The 18526-nt window shown below is 44.8% G+C and overlaps 1 protein-coding gene across 2 annotated transcripts; it reads right to left on the reverse strand.

The window, feature by feature from the left end:
* Window positions 1-129: 129 nt before the first annotated feature.
* TEKT2 (tektin 2) lies at window positions 130-18429 on the reverse strand. Of its 2 annotated transcripts, XM_063139911.1 has the most exons (11): window positions 18342-18429; window positions 17510-17675; window positions 10315-10479; window positions 9045-9170; window positions 7561-7766; window positions 6145-6288; window positions 5048-5162; window positions 2957-3064; window positions 2066-2209; window positions 1665-1744; window positions 130-524 (listed from the first exon to the last, which is right to left on the reverse strand). In XM_063139911.1, the coding sequence occupies exons 3-11, from the start codon at window positions 10468-10470 to the stop codon at window positions 311-313; spliced, it is 1293 nt and encodes a 430-aa protein (XP_062995981.1). In that variant the 5' UTR covers window positions 10471-10479; window positions 17510-17675; window positions 18342-18429; the 3' UTR covers window positions 130-310. The 2 variants fall into 2 exon arrangements, with proteins under 2 accessions (XP_062995981.1, XP_062995982.1); XM_063139912.1 differs by lacking the exon at window positions 17510-17675 and having other exon boundaries at window positions 18342-18424.
* Window positions 18430-18526: the final 97 nt, after the last annotated feature.

The following is an 18526-nucleotide window of genomic DNA, read 5'->3' on the forward strand; positions in this document are numbered from 1 at the left end:
CAGATTTTCTGCCTCGGGCATCAAAGTGCTTTGTGAATGACAATTTACTGTTTGAAGAATCAGGAATGTTTTGCTAATGGCCGGACAACACCTGCAGTTGGGAATGGGTTTGTTTATTGGCTATTAACTTTCTTGGAGTACCAAAGCTATAAGAGTCACACCAGGGGCAGTTGCGCAACTTTGGGAGTAGGGAGAAATAAATCCTTGGTTCGGCATGGAAGGGAGGCACTGAGAGGAACTGTGGTGCTCACTTCCCAAACCAATTCTTTCTTCAGCATTACTCAGGGGATTATAATCCCATGCCATTACATTATGCCAGCTCCAGTTGTCGACTCTTGAGGGGTGAGAGGGTACGGTTGGTGGTTCGATTGAAGGTGTCCACCTCAGGCACAAATTTCTCAGCAGGGACTGTCAGCTTCCGCCTGCTATCCATGCATTTGTTATCCAGCATGAGGGAGTTGGTTTTGTAGCCAATGTCTGTCTGGATGCGGTACAGGTGTTTGTAGAGAGCATCCAGAGCATCCCTGCAGAAAGCCAAGAAAAGATGATCGAGGTTATAGAATCATAGAATAGCAGAGTTGGAAGGGGCCTACAAGGCCATCGAGTTCAACCCCCTGCTCAATGCAGGAATCCACCCTAAAGCATCCCTGACAGGTGGTTGTCCAGCTGCCTCTTGAAGGCCTCTAGTGTGGGAGAGCCCACAACCTCCCTAGGTAACTGATTCCATTGTCATACTGCTCTAACAGTCAGGAAGTTTTTCCTGATGTACAAGTCCTTATCCTCCAGTGTTGTTCTAGAATAGGCATACAGAACCTCTGGTCCTCAGGCCTCTCCCATCTAGCACTGCCTTGGAGGAATCCCTTGTTGGGGTGGCAGTGGAATTCCTGCCGTTATCTCCAATTTGAGATCGGAAATAACTGGGATGTGAGTGGCAGGGACTCTGACAGCGCTGGGAAGAATGTGCTCCCATCTGACTGAAACAGGATTTCAGCCATATGGTACTGGGCGGGCGCAGGGACTTTAACATGAACGTTTTTTCCAGGTACAGGTAACATTTATAAGGACAAATAGCCATACTGGAGGAACAAAGATTTCTCTCCTCATGGCAGGGACTCCCTATATAGACATGATCAATTTTAGAACTCACTTTAAACATGATTATTTCCTGACAAGTTGTGTCTCGGATCAAGGAGCTACATGCTCGGAGGATGGCAACAAGGGAGGGGGCCTTTTTAGTGGCTGCTCCGCTTGTGGGATGCTCTCCCCAGTGAGGTCCACCTGGCGCCAACATTGTCAGGTTAAGACTTCCCTCTACTCTCAGGCATATGACAATTTGTGGCATATGATAGAGCTTCTGAATGTAGTTGTTTTTATCAGGTCCTGGTATTTTATTGTTAATTGTTTTAAGCTGTTTTAAATATGTGTGTTTTAATCTCTGTTGTTAAGGTGCTTTGAGGCTTTTTTTTTTTTTTTTGGTGGTGGTGGTAGGGAAGATGTCTAATAAATTTAATAAATCACCACCATCACATAAGCCATCTAGAGCAATGGCAGCATCTACTGAACCAAAGGCACCCTTGAGCTGCCCAAAGAGCAAATGATGCTCATTCTAAAGGTGGCCTATTCCTTTTCACCATTAAAAGGGAGAGGGAAACAGAGGAACATACTGGGACTGTGCCAACTTCTGCTTCAGTGCAGCGATGGTTCCTTCTAGCTGATGGACCTCATCCGTCAAACCATGCTGAGCCTGAGAGCCAAGGACAGGAGAAGATTGTCAGAATCCACAAGTACCGAATGCTAGTCTTGTTAAGGGAACACGATCACTCCCAGGTTAGTTCCCCTATCATTACGACTATGGCTTGGCTTCTACAAAGGACACCAAGACACAGGTTACAGCGTGTGTCCCTGGACGAAACCAAGCATGAACGGGCAGTGAAGTGAAGTGCTTAACGCCTCCTGCAAATAGCCTCCAAAGTACACGGGCCATTCAGGGGAGCGTTGGGCCCTCTCTGTGCCTTGTCTTCCCATTCACACGTCTTTGTCCCACCTATTCAAAGGCTTGTTGTACCTGGTCACGGCAAAGCTCCATGTTGGGGCGGTAAGTCCGGGTCTCCAGGCGGGTGTGAGCCAGTTTCAGATTCCACACCTTGTTCCGGAGATCTTCCTCCAGGCGCCGGATGTCTTCCTCCAGCTCAGCAATTTCTTCCAGGGTCTGAGGAAAATCAAGGATACAATGGGAAGAGGGGATGATGGCACGTTGTCAGAAACACCGTGCAGGAAGCATGGAAAGCGCAGCTGGCAGCTGAGCAGGTTTTCCTAATGATTTAAAGAGGTGCTGCTTCCATTTGCAAAGCAGGCCATAAAGATGGGGCTGCAGCTCAGCGTAACCTGCTGCTCCCAAGCTCTCTCTCTCCCCTGCAGGCTGCAAAAGGGAGGAGGAGTGTGGATGCCCTTGCGGGGAGGATGCCTAGTGACCACTGGAACAGGAAAGTTAGGGGCAAACTTCACAGTGGTTCCCCAGGCCCTCAAATATCTCTCAAAAGGCTGGTTTCATTGCCATCCTGCAGTTGAAAGTTACTAATACTACCAGGAAGTAATTGTACATTTGCAATTGACATTGTACAGGAACTCAGGTACGAAGATATTTCCCACCCAGAGGCTGAATTCTAATCCCGTGTCAATAGAAAAAATAAATCTTCCACTTGTGTATCTGCTGTTAAAGAGAGAATGAATATATGTGTACATGCAAGTGTAATTCTTGATCCTTGAGGCAGTTAAAGACGGAGAACACCCACTCACCCACCCACCCATATCTGTAGAAGGCTAACATCCTGAAGTGTGAAAGAAGCTTAATGAGAACATGAATCTACACTCCGCATGGATTCATTCTATATATGTGCAAGTTCCAGATTATGGCTTCACAAATTTGCAAGTCTCCAGCAACAGAACAAAGATTTACATTCTTCTCTTGCCACCTCAGCTCATCAAGGGCCTTCTCCAAATCATGGATTCTCTTCCGGAAAGCAAATTCTGTGGCCACACGCTGAGCTTCTAGCTCGTTGTCAGTCTGGAGGTGAAAATGTGCATCAAAAGTTAAGGTGGAGAGAGAAATCATAGTTTCAGACATTTCCACTTGCCCTGCTGTTTTCTCAAGGCAAATAGGTTTTGCAGGTTTTTGAAATGCAAAACCTGCTATGCCTGTTTATTCTCTCAACAGTCCTTTGAAATAGGTGAGGCTGAGTATGAGAGACTGGCTCAAGATCATCCAGCAAGAGTTCATCCAGTGAGCAGAGATTTGAACCTGGGCTTCCCGGTCTAAGTTCAGCATTCTATCCACTACACATTCTCCAAAAGTTATCTGTACTACTGCTGTTCCTTTTAAGATTTCAGCTGTCTGTCTAGATTATGGTGTTTCCTGATGGGTAGTCAGGAGCTGGACATTCCTTAATTTTCTGCAGCTTCTCTTGGCCTTCAGAATGACACTCTCCGAATTTAAACAAAGATATCTAAAGTCCCAGGATTACTGAATGTTTCCACTTTTCTTCCTTTCAAAAACCCTCTACATAGAAAACTAAAATGTCAGGGGAAATCTTAGGCTACAGTCTATCTCCCCCAACATGTTAAGTTTCTGTGTGCAGGGAATTTCTTGCCCCTCCTGCAGGATGAAGTGGCCACAGCCCAGACGTAGTATGACCATCTCTTCAAAAACTAGGCCACAATCACTATTTGGTCTTGCAGGGGATGGGGGACTAGGAGCTGGATGAACCTGAAGCACCGTAGGTTCACATGTCCTCTTCAGGAATTTGATGAAAGATTAGCAGTTTTGCTCTAATGTGCAGACCCTTCCTCTTCTATCTGCATAGTCTCATTCTGAGAACCATTTGTAGGCAATGCTAAACGGTCCTGCTAGAGTAGCTCACATATCAATATCTATTTAGGAAAGGTAGATAGACTAACAACAGAGTAATTGTTAGACTATCTATCTTTCTAATACGTTTTAACTTAAGACTGACTCCATCCATAGTAGACCCAGAGCCTCCTTTTGCTTTGCTGTTGTACCACTTTTACACCTCTCTTTCTCCCCCCCACCCCACTCTCTCTATATATAATGGAACCACTGCAAACAGGGAACCACCACACGTCAGTTCAAAATCTTTTTTCAAAAAAATGCTACATATCTCAGTCATATTATATCAATTTTCTCCAAAGGATGGCTAGATTGTACCCCTCACTAAGTAATTTTCCCCCTACAAGATTCCATACTGGTAAGATAAATTGTCTTTTATTTTAATTTTAATTTTTTATGCACGAAACATACGTTTACAAGAATACCATAAATACAAGAATACCAAGAAAATATATAATATTGCATACATTCATTCCCACCAACAATAACTATTATAATAGGGCAATTACTCAAGTTCTATTTTATTTCACAGTTGTAGTGGAAAGATATTTCCTCTAATAGTACTCTGTATGGAGTCCCAGTTTTTCCCCCATTACACACCTCCAATCCTCTCCAAATCTATCAGTCCTAAATTTGCTGAAGATGCCACGTAATCTTATTCAACACTGCAGGATCCTAACGTTCAATGTTCTTGTTCTGATTTTCTTAAGTGTTTAGCTAACAAGATGTCTTTATCTTTAGAAAGTACTCCTTGCAACCATGTCAGTACGTACCTTGGGGAATATGCCTTTGCATAAATCTGGGTTACCAAATTCACTATTTGGGTTTAGTAAATTTATGCCTTACAAGCCCACCAATAATGTTGAAAATCCCCCTCCCTATTTTCCACACTCCACATTTCCAGTATATATCTGACTTGTCTTCATCTTATATTAGAACTTTTAGACTTTATAAATAGTAGAATTTAAAAAATGAAACAAAACAAAAAAGCCACTCCCAGAATGGACCCACTCCCACATTAATGAATTCATATCTGCTCCATCGTATTAAATAATTTAAATTATATCTGCTCCATCGTATTAAATAATTTAAATTATAAATTTAGCAGTTTCCTATAAGTCAGCGGGAACCTAAGTAGTTTACCTGGGCAATGGTGAGCGCTATGGCTTCCCGCAACTCCGCCGCTGCTTTCATTTCTGCCTCTGCTCGGTCCTTGTTATATTGGCTGTACTGGTCCCACTGCTCTGGAGTGAGCGATCTACAATAGCCAGAGGGATCAGCTGGTTTGGTTGGTTAGAATGAGCTTTGCTTTCAGTCTCTCGCTCTCCCTAACTCAAACACCATGCTGAACATGTTGGACTGCGAGATGTCACACTGCTGTTGTATGAAAGGAAAAGGTGGTCCTATCATTAGGCAAACTGAGGCACAGAGCTGCACACAAGCGCAGGACCATGCACTTGAATGGGCCTTTGCACAGGAAAGCTTCCCAGTGGGGTGTGTTCCCCACCTCTACTAATGAGTGGAAGAGGTGATGTCATTTAGATGCTCCACCTCAGGCAGAAACTCTGGGGTCAAAACTGGTGAAAGAACTGGCACTATATAAAGAGGTTCCAGAGACCCCAGAAGTGGTGGGGCAGAGGCAGATAACGTTCTTCCTAATATTAGCCGGGCAGGACTGAGCCACATGCTCCCCGCCCCACAGGCATTACCAGGCCAAAAGGGGGGGGGAGACTCTGGGGTTATCAAGGCTGACTGATGTTTTACTTTGATCAATTCCTCCTCCTTAGATTCCTCTCTGTCTTCAATCCGAGTGTACACCAGATATTTAAAAGCCTTGAAAAATAATTTTAAAAAAAGATCTTCACCTTACCTCAGTTGTCCAGAGCACCCAGAGAAGGGCCTCCAAAGAGGAATGCAGTACAGGTTGTGGGGTGGGGGAAGGTGTTCCTCCTACCCCCTGTGTGACCAGAGACAACAGTGGGGGGAAAGAAATGGGCATGCAGGACCAGGGGAAACAAGGGTGCTGGATAATTTTTTTTTTTTTAAAAAAAGAAACTGTCGTCTGACTCTAGCCCAATACACGTCTCTGTAGCTACAACATGGATCTTTTGTACATACTTAATACAGGCCTTGTTTCTTTACAAGAACTGAATGCCATTTCAGGCAAATACAACCCATCCACCGCTGCCCTGCAAGCTGCCCATTTTGGAAGAAGAGCAGGGGGAGGCACACAGCTTTACCCGATCGGCACTCGGGTAGGGTTGACTTTGTAGGAGATATTGGGAGAGTTGATATTGAGGGAAACGCAGGTCCGGTCAATCTCCAAGCCTTCCATTTTCCCGCGATGGTCAAAGTTCAGCTGCTGACGGGCCTCTTGCAATAGGCTGGGAATGAAAAGAAAAGGCAGGGTGTGGGAGAACAGAGATGTCAAAGGTTTCGAGAGAGAATTCAAGTGTCGGCCTCCAGTTGCCCTCAATCTTCATTTGGTTTAGTGACCAGCACAAATAATGAGGGGTTCAGGTAATGGCTGGCGACCAAATAATCTCCATGCTCCGGCACAATAGTTTATCATACATCTCCATGAATGCGAAACACAGCCCACAACATACAGGTGTAGCTGTGATGGTCTGAGTTCAAGTTGCGTGTAGTGTGAAGACACTTTTAATAAAAACTAAGGAATTATTTATATTTACTCCGTAATTACAATCTCTACCATTGCTAACCTTCAGATCATGTTCAAGTTGCCAAAAGCATGATAGGGAAAGAGCCCCTAAATTATTAGAGGGCTCTGATCTTCCACCTATTCTATTGCAGGATAAGGGATGTATAAACCATGTCATGACCTTTATTTTCAGCACGAAGTACTAGATGATGTTCAGAATTAAATTCCGAGAACGTGAAGATCAAGTAGTGGCCGGACATGTAATCAAGGATACAAAAGGAAATTTAGAAGGTATATTGGGAGGCTAGTGTAATATATTAGCTAAGAGCATGAGCTGTCAAATTTCCAGTTAAAATCTCACTTAATCTCATTTATTAAAATCTCATAAAGTTACGAGGGATCTAAGGTCTTGCATGCCCATTTCTCTCAGCCTCAGCTCTACTTCAATAATATGGGAATAATTCTAGGGTTTTAAAAGTTGTTTCTTATCTGTATTATTATTTTTAAGTAGTTGTGTAAGCTGCCCTGGGAAAGTGTTTGTAAGACAAGATATAAATCTTTTCAATTTAAAACAAGCATAAAATGCCAGCATACCTTACAAGGTTGGTGTAAATCTTACTGAGGGAGTATGGAACACTCAGTTACTCCAAAGGTTTGAAATGCACTATAAAGACGTCTAACTATGTGGGAAGGAAGCAAAGAAGGGAACAAAGAATATGTGGGTTAAGCAGCGTGGTTTAGTGTGTTGTCTGAACCAGGCCTCTATGAGGGAAGGAAGCTATTATTGTCAGCTGTCTCGAGCACCATTTTTTGGGTAGAAACGTGGGATATAAATCAAAGACATAATACATAAGGTGTCAAGCTAAGAAGGGCTTGTGCAATTTCAAGCCATTATGCCAAGATAGATGTTTGTCTCCACATTGTGCCATCTTTGAATCCAGCATCAGGCACCAACCCAAAAAGCTGTGTTGGACCCTCCGACCCGTGGACTCACCAGAGCTGCTCAAAGGCTTCGCTCACTTTCTGCTGAAGGTCTTTCTTGGCGCTATCGATGACTTCCACCTCTTTATGCAGCTCATCCTCCACAGGGTCCTTCACCACGTCGATGGCTCGACGACTCTCCCGGAGGGTGAGGTTTTCAATGGCCACATCAAGTGGCAGGTTCTTTGCCTGCAAGGCTCGTTCCGCCTCCTCCTTCATCTGAAGAGGAATAGTTAGAATAAGGTTAGGGATTGACCTCACCTTTCTTCCTCTCTCAGGATATGAAGGGAACTAAAAACAATTTGTGGGGACCGGTCAGATTTCCTTTGGGAAACTCTCGCAGCTGGGTCAAGTGGATTCTAGCACATGAAGATGCTCAACTTTCACCTCAAGCAGGTTTTCATGTGTGAATCGTTTCATCTACTTCCAGTAGATCTTTGGGGACTTGGGAACTATTGGCTGACAATGAAGCCATGACACGCCAACTTCTGCACAGAACCACCCGACACACTTTTGCAGTGCACTAATTTATGAGACTTGGCCCTGAATTGCACCCTTGGAAAGTCTTGGGCAAGGCAGACAAGTTTGGAGACCCTCAACGGTCCTAGACAAGTCTGTGCAGACTTTGGATGTTAAGAGCAAACCAAAATTCCAAGCCAAGGTGAAATTCTGCACCCAGAAAGCTCAATTCTGCAATCTGAATGAATTCTACGCAACTTAAACAAGATTTGCATGTATTTCCTTAGTTTGCATGAGTGTGTCTGCTTGCTTTAGTCACGGTAAAGGGAAGTGAGCGATGCAGAGTGTGGAAGCTCCATCCCTTGACAGGTAGAAAACTCACTGAACGTCCCTGAACCGATTCTTGGTGGTGGTGGTGGTGACAAACGAAAGCTAGATTCCCATGACTTGGGAGGACCCATAACTCAGTGCTTGAACATATGATTGCATGGAGAAGGTCCCAAGTTCAACCCAGCTAGGGCTAGAAAGCAAAGATTCCAGCCGGAAACCCTGGGGAGCTGCTGTGTTCAGGCCAGCCCCAAATATTTTGCTGCCTGAGGTGGAGCAGCATGAGGTGCTTCTCCCAGCCACGCTGAGGTACACAGTGTCCTTGGCCAGTCAAGTTCTTTGGGCAGCTGAGGCAGAAAATCTCCCTATTGCCTCTCCCCACTCCTGACAGTAAAAAAAAACAAAGCATAGTGAATTAAATAACTATTTGCTGCCCTTTCATGACCCCCCAAATCTGCTGCCTGAGGTGTGTCCGCAGCTTGCCTCATTTTGCCTAAGGGCCGGGCCGGCCTTGGCTGTGCTGTTTGACAATACTGAGCTAGACAGATAAAGAGTCTGACCTGGTATTAGACAGCTTACTAGGTTTTCTTTTTCAGGATGCTGAACTCTGGATTTTCTGCCCTTGCCAAGAATCACAGCACCCACAGCACCTGCTTATACGTCACTGGGGGCTTGGGTTCGGGGCTTGGGAGGGTTTGGGAGACCACATACCAGGGTCAAGGCGTTGATTTCAGTGTCGACGTCTGTGAGGCATTTGTCCAGGGTTTCCTTCCATCGATTGACACAGTCGATCCGCTCATTAAGCCGTGTACGGTTGTCGTGTTCATCCCATTTAGTCTGGAGAGGAGAGAAGGAGCCAGAGGGTTTTCAAGTCACCCTTTCTACTCCCTGTAAGGGCTGTGCTCATGCCCTTACAGGGAGAAAGGAAAGCCTAAGCCCACAAGGTTGCCTCTCTACTATTTATTTATTTAGCACCATCAATGCACATGGCAGGGTAGAAACCAAGGATAAAGCAGCAAATAAATAAAAGAGGTAATAAAGAAATATTTAAGTTAGAGGTGGAGAACAGGTAACCACCCAAATGTTGGACTCTCTCACTAGCTGCTGAAGATTATATTGTAGACTTCAACCGTAGAGACACATTTAAATTATTAATCACACCCTGTTCAGATGTCACGCTAAGCCACAGTGCTTAAGCATTTTGCGCTAAACATTATGGCTTAATGTAACATGTGATGACTTAGCATGGCCTAGCCATGGTGGCTATATAACCACAATTCAAACATGCTCACTAACCATTTTCTGCAAAAGGGTTAGCAGCCTAATCATGGCTTAGTGTGTTGTCTGAACAGGTCCTTTAAACACAAAATATCCCTAGCGGTACATACCGCTAGAGTCCCCTTAATATGCATACCAAGTTTCAGCTGTCTAGGTTTCATGGTCTTTGCACTATGGTACTGAAAGATGTATGGAAAGACAGATACATCCTCTTTCATTATTATAGGCAATATTCTGTTTGAAAGATCCATCCGGCGAGCGTTTTACTGCACGTTCGTTACTGGGCACTCACGAATTACTCACATGACATCATCTGCCTCTCACCCGTCTTCTGCCCCTTCTGGCCATTTTTGTGCCACAAAAAAACCCTCATTAAGTCCGGTTGCTGCTCTCTCCTACCAGACTGAATGGAGCTAATTACTTCCTGTTTTCAGGAAGCGACGTGGGAGCAGCAACAGAAGCCGCGCAGATGTGATGAAGCTTTTATTATGCTGCATTAAATACTAATAATTTTAACCATGTCAGATAACCTGTATTATGTTCTGGCTGCCCTGCCATGATTTCTTGCTCCCTTAGGTCACTCCACCTCCAAATTTCTGACCCCAAATTAGCTTCTCTCTCCCCTGCCCACATCCCCAGTTTTTCGGGAGGGGCTATAGAGCAGGTGTTGAAATGCTCCAGAGGCACTAGAAGAGCTGCCCACCTGGTTGTTCGTTTCATTGCGAAGGACCCGGGCCTCCTGCCTGATCTGGTGGGAAGCGAAGCGTTGCCGCTCGGCGTTGGTTGAGAGGAGGTCACTGTTGGTGTGCCAGTCTGGGAGTGTGAACCTTTGGCCCGGCTTCATGCTCAGAGTGGCCATGGCGGCGTCCTGATGTGAAAGACAAAAGTAGAGACATTCAGAGATGCAATGACCCCAGGACCATGGTTTCAACATGTAAGGATCCGAGGTGCAACCCGATACCAGCAGCACCTAGCAGAGAGATGGATTCAGTCAGTGTGCAATCTCCACCTTGAGACTGGATGCTTTCAGGTGGAGCACTCCTAGCACTACCAGTCAAAAGGCACTGTGCAGCAACTCCGGCTTTTCCTCCTCAAGGGGTTATTTTGTGGCCTGAAAAAAGACTGAAGAAACGGTGAGAAAGCACAAGAGGGTTGCAAAGGACGCTGACGTTTTCTGGACCACACACACATGTAATATTTCTGTGGTTGAGGCAGGACAATTGCACAATAAAAAAAAACCTCATCTGGCAGCTTCCCAAGTCTAAATGCAGAGCTTATGGCTACAACATCACCCCTCCCCCTGCTTTCAGTCACATCCAGCTCGGTGAAGAGGATTGGAGAACTTGAAAGCGTGCACTATTTCGTGACATTTTAAGTGGTCCTAATACGTTTTATTGCTCAGCTGTGGATGTAGGGAATTTCCAACACAGGTGCTCCACCAAAGTCTTCCTTCTTTTGTCTGCAGACAATGCTGCTCTGATTTCCCAGAGTAGGGTGGGCATTAAGAGACTGCTGGGTGGCTTTGCCGATTATCAAAATCAATCAATTATACAAAATCTGAGGTCTTGGTTTTTCCTAAACGTAAGGTCAGTTTCCTGGTTCATGGGGAACTCCAAGGCCGAGCAAGTGGGCTCCTATGAATATCTGGGCATATGGTTTCATGAAACCGTCTCTTGGAAAGAGCAGGGGAAGCAGATTACGATTAAAGCTGAACAAAATGTGAGTGCAATAACTCTCATTCTTTCTTTTTTACACAAGGGGTGGGAAATTCTTCCCAGATCTTCAAGGCCAAAATCATTCCGCAGATTCTCTATGGGGCACCAATCTGGTCCCGGTGTTCCATAACGATGAGGTTACACTTTCCCAATGGCCTGAACCATTGTGTCCTAGAACAAGAACTGACCAGAGGGGAGGCAACCCTGAATTTAATCCTAAATGGTGCCATCCAGGACTGAGCGTAAGATGTGAATGATTTTGAGGCAGTTGGAAATAGTTGCCGCAGTGCTATCAAAATTACTTTACATTTAGGTAGAAAATTGCCAAAGAAGTACGGCACAGTCACAATTGAGTTCAAGAAAATGTCTATAAAATGAGGAACTGGTAAAAAAGGAAGTTGTAAGGAGAAGTTGAAGATTAAATCTCTTCAAAATACTTGGGAGTTATTCAAGACCACAAAGCTCAGCAAGAATGTATACTGCAGATTAGGCAAGTTAGCACCATGTCCAAGAGGTCGCCAGCATAGTTGAAGAGCAGTGTCATGGAAGCTATTCGAGGAGGGGGAAATGTTTCCTTCAGAAACTGGCTGAAATGAGGAGAATGAAAAGGAACACAAACTTGCACAAAGAAAATGCAAGCAAACAACTTGAGATGCAAAAACTTATTTTGAGGAGCAGATCACACATAACATCAAGGTCAACAATAAAGAATTATTTAAATACCTCAGAAGCAGGAAACCAGCTAGAGAGACAGTTGGACCATTGGATGATAATGGAGGAGATTGCAGAAAAACTGGATGAATTATTTTAGTCAGAAGATGTAGGGCGGATACTATGCCTGAATTGATGTTTTCAGGAAGAGAGCCTGTGAAACTGATGTAAATAGCAACGAGAGATGATACATTAGACCAGGAATGCAGAATCTCAGGCCCAGGGGCCAAATCAGGCCCCCTGGAGGTCCTAGTCTGCCCCTCAGGTGGTCCCTAGAAGGTCACGCAACCTTACCTGGCCCCAACCTTTTCCTCCAACCATTGATCGTTTGGTGGTTTCCTGGCTTTTGTGTAGCTTGAGATACCACTCCTGAAGCTCAGTGATTGGCAGTAAGAGCTTTAAGCAAAAACATGCTGATGTTTTATGGGGCCTGTGTCCCACCCCTTTCCCCTCCAGCTCCATCTACTATTGGAACACGGCCCCCAAAAGCTTCTTTGAAATCGAATTTGGCCCTCAGCCTGTTCTAGACCTTACTGGCAAATTAAAAGTTAACAAATCATTGGGTGGCAGATAGCATCCATCTCACAGGTGAAATTGCTGATCTTCCAACAAACGTGGTGCCAAAATGAAACCCGCATCAGGACCAGTTGGGCCTCTAAGGGGAGGGTATTCTGCAACTGGAGAGCCACAACAGAGGAAGCCCTCTGCCCTGTCCCATCGGGAAGTTACCAGTGCATGGACTACGGTGGCTATGTTGTCCCTGTCCAGGAAAGGCTGTAGCTGGTGGATCATCCGAAGCTTCCCCAAGTAATGTTTGTTCCAAGTAAATGGGTAAAAAGCATTGTTAAAGAGAAAAATTATCAAACGTATAGAAGGACAGGTCCTGCTGGAAAAGTATCAACATGACTTCAGAAAGTTGGGTTCTGTCTCACTAACCTTTTAGGTTTCTTTGAGAATGTCAATAAATATGTGGTATATTTATATCATATAATTATCTGATAGACATTATCTACGTGGACTCCCAGAAGGCTTTTTGACAAAGTTCCGCACCAAAGGTTCCTGAGCAAAATTAGCAATTATTGGCTAAAAGGCGAGGTCCTCTTAGCCCATAACTGATTAAAGCTCAAAAAGCAGAGGGTGGGAGGAAATGGGATGCAAACCACTGGGACCCCACTGGGACCAGGGCTTTTTAACTTGTCCATCAATCATATGGAGTTAAGAGTGAACAGCGAAGTGGTCAAGTTTGCTGATGACACCAAATTATTTAGGGTGGTTAAAACAAAAGAAATTGAGAAGAGCTCTAAAAGGATGTCTCCAAACTAGGGAAATAAACTTAAAATGGTAATTGCAGGTCAATATAAGTGTAAAATGATGCATCTTGGGGCAAAAAATACCAACTTTGCACATATGCTGATGAGATCCAAGCTAACAGTGACTGACCACGAAAGGGATCTAGGAATTGTGGTGGAGAGCTCAATGAAAATGTTGACCCAGTGTGCAGTTCTTGTATTGTATTTTTTTTTAAAAGCAAATTAAATGTTGGGCATAATTAGGAAACGAAAATAAAACTGCCATCAAAGTAATGCAAGAGAAGAGTATGCTATTATGTTGTCATGTCTTAATATCTACAAAGATTCCAAGTGCTCAAGCAAAGCTTTGAATTTTTTTTTAATATAAACATTTAAGTCACACTAAGAGTACTTCATTGGATTTCTCCGCCCCCGTCCAAGTATTTCAGTTCAACTGTTTTTGGCTATTGGAAAAAACTTTCCAGATATTTAGTTCTGTTTACTGAATGTTAATCAAATCAACATGCTAAATGAAAACACCATCAATTTAGAGCAACAGAGGGGAAAATGTCCCCAGGAAACCCACATCACTGCTTGCAAACGGGGCTGGCTGTTTAGTTTCCCTCCAAGGCCATGGCAAAAATATTGATTGCTTCAGCTAGATTTACTTCCTCTCCATTTTCATTATAATTATTCATATTGGACAATGTGGGACTTCCCAAGTGAAGGCAGAATGTTGACTATGTGGGACTTACTATCTTTTTATCTTGCTCCGTCCTCCAAGAAGTTCTGGGTGGTGTACACCAGCCTTCCCCAACCTGGTGCTCTCCAAATGTCTTGGACTACAACCTTCAGCATCTCCCAGCCATGAGATTTGTAGTCCAATACAGCTGGAGGACACCAGATTGAGGAAGGCAGGTCTCTGGTTCTCCCACCTGTTTTATCCCAATGGAAGGCTTTGGAGGTACATCAGACAAGAGATGCTCAGGATTTACCCATCCCAATACAACACACTCATCTCTAAATTAAATTAAGCTGAAGTTAATAAATTACAAGATGGCAGATATTGGGCTCAGCAATACTAGAAGCAAGAAGGATCTTGGAATTGTTGTCGATCACAAGGTGAATATGAGCCAACAGTGTGATGTGGCTACAAAGAAAAGCAAATGCTATTTTGGGCTGCATTAATAGAAGTATAGCTTCCAAATCACATGAGGTACTGGTTCCTTTCTATTCGGCACTGCTTAGGCCTCATTTTGAGTAATGCATACAGTTCTGGGCACCACACTTCAAAAAGGATGCAGACAAGCTGGAAGGGGTTCAGAGGAGGGCAACAAGGATGATCAGGGGTTTGGAAACAAAGCCCTATGAAGAGAGACTGAAAGAACTGGGCATGTTTAGCCTGGAGAAGGGAAGGCTGAGGAGAGACATGATAGCACTCTTCAAATACTGGAAAGGTTGTCACACAGAGGAGGGCCAGGATCTCTTCTCAATCACCCCAGAATGCAGGACATGGACTAATGGGCTCAAGTTATAGGTAGCCAGATTCTGGTTGGACATCAGGAACCAACCAGATGGCTGTTAGAGCAGCACGACAATGGAACCAATGACCTAGGGAGGTTGTGGGCTCTCCCACACTAGAGACCTTCAATAGGCAGCTGGACAGCCGTATGTCAGGGATGCTTTAAGGCAGATTCCTGCATTGAGCAGGGGGTTGGACTCGATGGCCTTGTAGGCCCCTTCCAACTCTGCTATTCTATGATTCTATGAACGAGCGGTGGCAAATATGTCAACCAGAGGCAGCATGCCCATGGACAGCGGTTGATGTGGAGCATGTTGCACTCGTGAATTTCCCACAGGCGGATGGGCAGCCACTGTGTGAATAGAATGCTGGAATGGATGGAGCCTTGGTCTGATTAAACAGGACTCTGTGTGTTTGAGAGAGAGAGGGTGGGGGGAGACAGAAATGGATCAAATTTGAGTGGGGACAGTAGAGGCTGGTGGCTCCAACATCAATGGGGCTGTCAATCTGCTCTGGGTTCCAGTCAGGTCCAGTCAAAACTTTAAAGGATCTACCCAAGGTCCTGAACCCAGCCTCCAAAATTGGTTCAGTGCCTTGGATAGCTCCTTTAGAGTTCTGACTGAAACCCAGGGCCTCATCTACACCAAGCAGGAAATTGCACTATGAAAGCAGTATATAAAAGGCAGGTGCCACACTACTGCTTTATAGTGGTATTGAAGTGCACTGACAACTGTCGGGGCCCATTGACACATACCATAGACTGCTTTCATACTGCTATCTCCTGCTTGGTGTGGCTCCTGCCAATTATATAGCACTTTCAGAGTGCTATCTCCTGCTTGGTGTAGATTAGGCCCCAGAGCAAATTCATGGCCCAACTGATGTTGGAGCCACCAGCCTCCACTAATTAGGGAAATGTGCTTTTTGGAAGGCATCTCTTAGGCATGTACCAACCCCCGAAACCAAAGCACGAAGCCGTGTTCTTTTTAGGGGAAGGAACACACTTCTTCAATTGAACTACGCTTACAGAGCAGCAACATTCCAGTGTTCCTGGGTGTGGATATTAAATAGAGCCAACACAAGCCATATGAGGGTTCTGTTCTTCCAATGAGCTGTACTTCATCGTACTGTTCGATATATTAGAATGTTACGTTTGGTAGCCTTAGAAGATCAAACCAGTCCATACTCCAGGAAATAAAGCCAGACTGCTCACTTGAGGGAATGGTATTAAAGGCAAAACTGAAGTACTTTGGTCACATAATGAGAAGACAGGACACCCTGGTGAAGAGGCTGATGCTAGGGAAAGTGGAAGGCAAAAGGAAGAGGGGCCGACCAAGGGCAAGATGGATGGATGATATCCTGGAGGTGACAGACTTGACCTTGGGGGAGCTAGGGGTGGCGACGGGCGACAGAAAGCTCTGGCGTGGGCTGGTCCATGAAATCACGAAGAGTCGGAAGTGACTGAACGAATAAACAAAAGTGCATAGCTTGCTCACAACACCAGCAATGCTAGCAGACATCCTCCATGACATCGAAGTCTTTGGTTGAGATATGCAGCAGTGTCTTTTGTGCCTTTGTTTAAGGAAAGGTAACTTTGCAGAAACCATTGCCCTCCCTTCCAAGAGACCCTCCCACAAAAAAGATAACTAAAACCTTTTCTCAATTAGCACAATTTTGAAATGGCAGTAAACTTTTAATTACATAGAAGAAAATCTGCATATATCAGGCCGGCCACATCTTGACGCAAAGGCAGGAGGTAGCTTCAAGTGGCAGGTTTGCCATCAGCCTTCCCCAACCTGGTGCCCTCCAGATGTGCTGGACTACAATTACCACAATCCCCCTGCTTGGTGTGGGACTCACCTACTGCTGATAAAATTCTCTCCCACCTGCCCAGTCCTGTGTGCAGAGAATTCAACTCACACACGACACATAGCTTTTTGATAAGTTTAAAGAGTCATATTTGGTATGCATACTTATTTGGGTGATCAACCTGGCGTGGGCGTAAGCAGTAGTTGATGGAGAAAACTACATTGTAAAAAGTACAAAATGCCCCCTTCGTCATCCTTGCTTTGTCTTCCGTCTTGTTTGATGATGAATTCTGAAGAACTTGAAAGCTTGCATCCATTTTTTTGACCTAATAGACGTAATGAGTCGGCATAATAAATGTACTGCCCTAATATGAATTTTAGATATATATTCTTTCTTACAGCCAACATGGCTACCTTTCTGAGTTTTTTGAAGGGCTTAAAAAGAATTTTGAGAGCACGCTTTTTGACCGCCACCTGTAGAAGTTTGGGGGAAGGGAAGAGACGGGCAATGGTGGCGTTTGGATTTGCCAAAATTCCTTGGGCCAGCCCTGATTAAGTTATAGATTGAAGAAGAGGATAGTCATTGTAGGAGTAAGTGACAGGTCAGAGGAGGAAAGGTCTTCACACAAATTAATTAAAACAAAGCAGGGTGAAAGGCAGAATAGAGGGCTGGCACAAAGGAAGTTCAAGACAACGGGGCCGTTTGAATGATTGTCTCTCGGAAACACACCTGTTCTTGTGTCTTTTTGAACCAACTAAGAAGAAAAGCCCTACAATTCCCTGCAGTCGTCTCACCCACGTCAACCACGGCACGACCCCACTCCCCAAAATCGGCTCTACGGTTCCATCGACTCACCGCCTCTCTTCCCTGGCTAGTCCTCCTTTGGGGCCTGGTCTACAGCTGCTCTGTGCTATCAGCTCGGCTGCTAAGCACGCTTTGCGTGGTTGCTGGGCAGCCGTGCTCACCAGAAGCCACTCAGAAAGAATCCTCCAGCAACTGTTGACAAGGAAGCCATGGCAACCTGGAGGAGTTAAAAAGAAAAGACTTCTAACCACTAGGAATGGCAGCTGGCTGGGGAGGATGGGCATTGTAGTCCAAGGCACCTGGAAGACACCAGGTTGGGGGAAGGGTGTTAGGCTTAGATCACAGAACTGGGTACCTCCCAGCCCATCCAACTCAGAGGGTGCAACTCGCAACAGAGGATTTGAGGCAAGTGCCCGGTGGCTGAGGAGTGCCTCCCAGAGCAGCTGCGGCGCTGTGCATTGTGGGCTCTGTGTAATCTTGGCCACTTGCTCTGGTGTCTTTTTAAATCAAGTATTTATTTATTTATTTATTTGTTGCATTTTTATACCGCCCAACAGCCAAAGCTCCCTGGGCGGTTCACAAAAACTAAAACCATTCAAAGTATAAAACAAACAGTATAAAAACATGATATAAAATACATGTTAAGAACGGATTAAAAACATACCATACATGAATTAAAACATCTTTCAAACATTAAAACAACTTTCAAACATTCTAAGTAAGGGCGCCATCCTATGCATGCTTAGACAGAAAAAAAGTCCCACAACTCCCAGCACCCTGGGAATTGTAGGGTGTTTTTTTCTGTCCAAACGTTGCATAGGATTGTGCTGTGAATTGGTTTTGATTGCATTTTTTGTTTTTTAAAAATAATATTATTACCCACCACCTCGATCTCTCCAGGTTAGGAAACAAGATACTGTTTAACAGGCGGTCAACCTGCCCTCCACCTTGGCAGTGAATCTCTTGCAAGGCAGCCCCTCCGTGTCAAGCGGAGTTACCTTATTGGTCTGGGCTTGGCATTTCCTGGTGTGTGTGGTGGGGCGGGGCGGGGCGGGGCGTTAGTGAAGG

The sequence above is a fragment of the Elgaria multicarinata genome, chromosome 13 (assembly GCF_023053635.1).
Source record: "Elgaria multicarinata webbii isolate HBS135686 ecotype San Diego chromosome 13, rElgMul1.1.pri, whole genome shotgun sequence".
NCBI classification, from domain to species: Eukaryota; Metazoa; Chordata; class Lepidosauria; order Squamata; family Anguidae; genus Elgaria; species Elgaria multicarinata.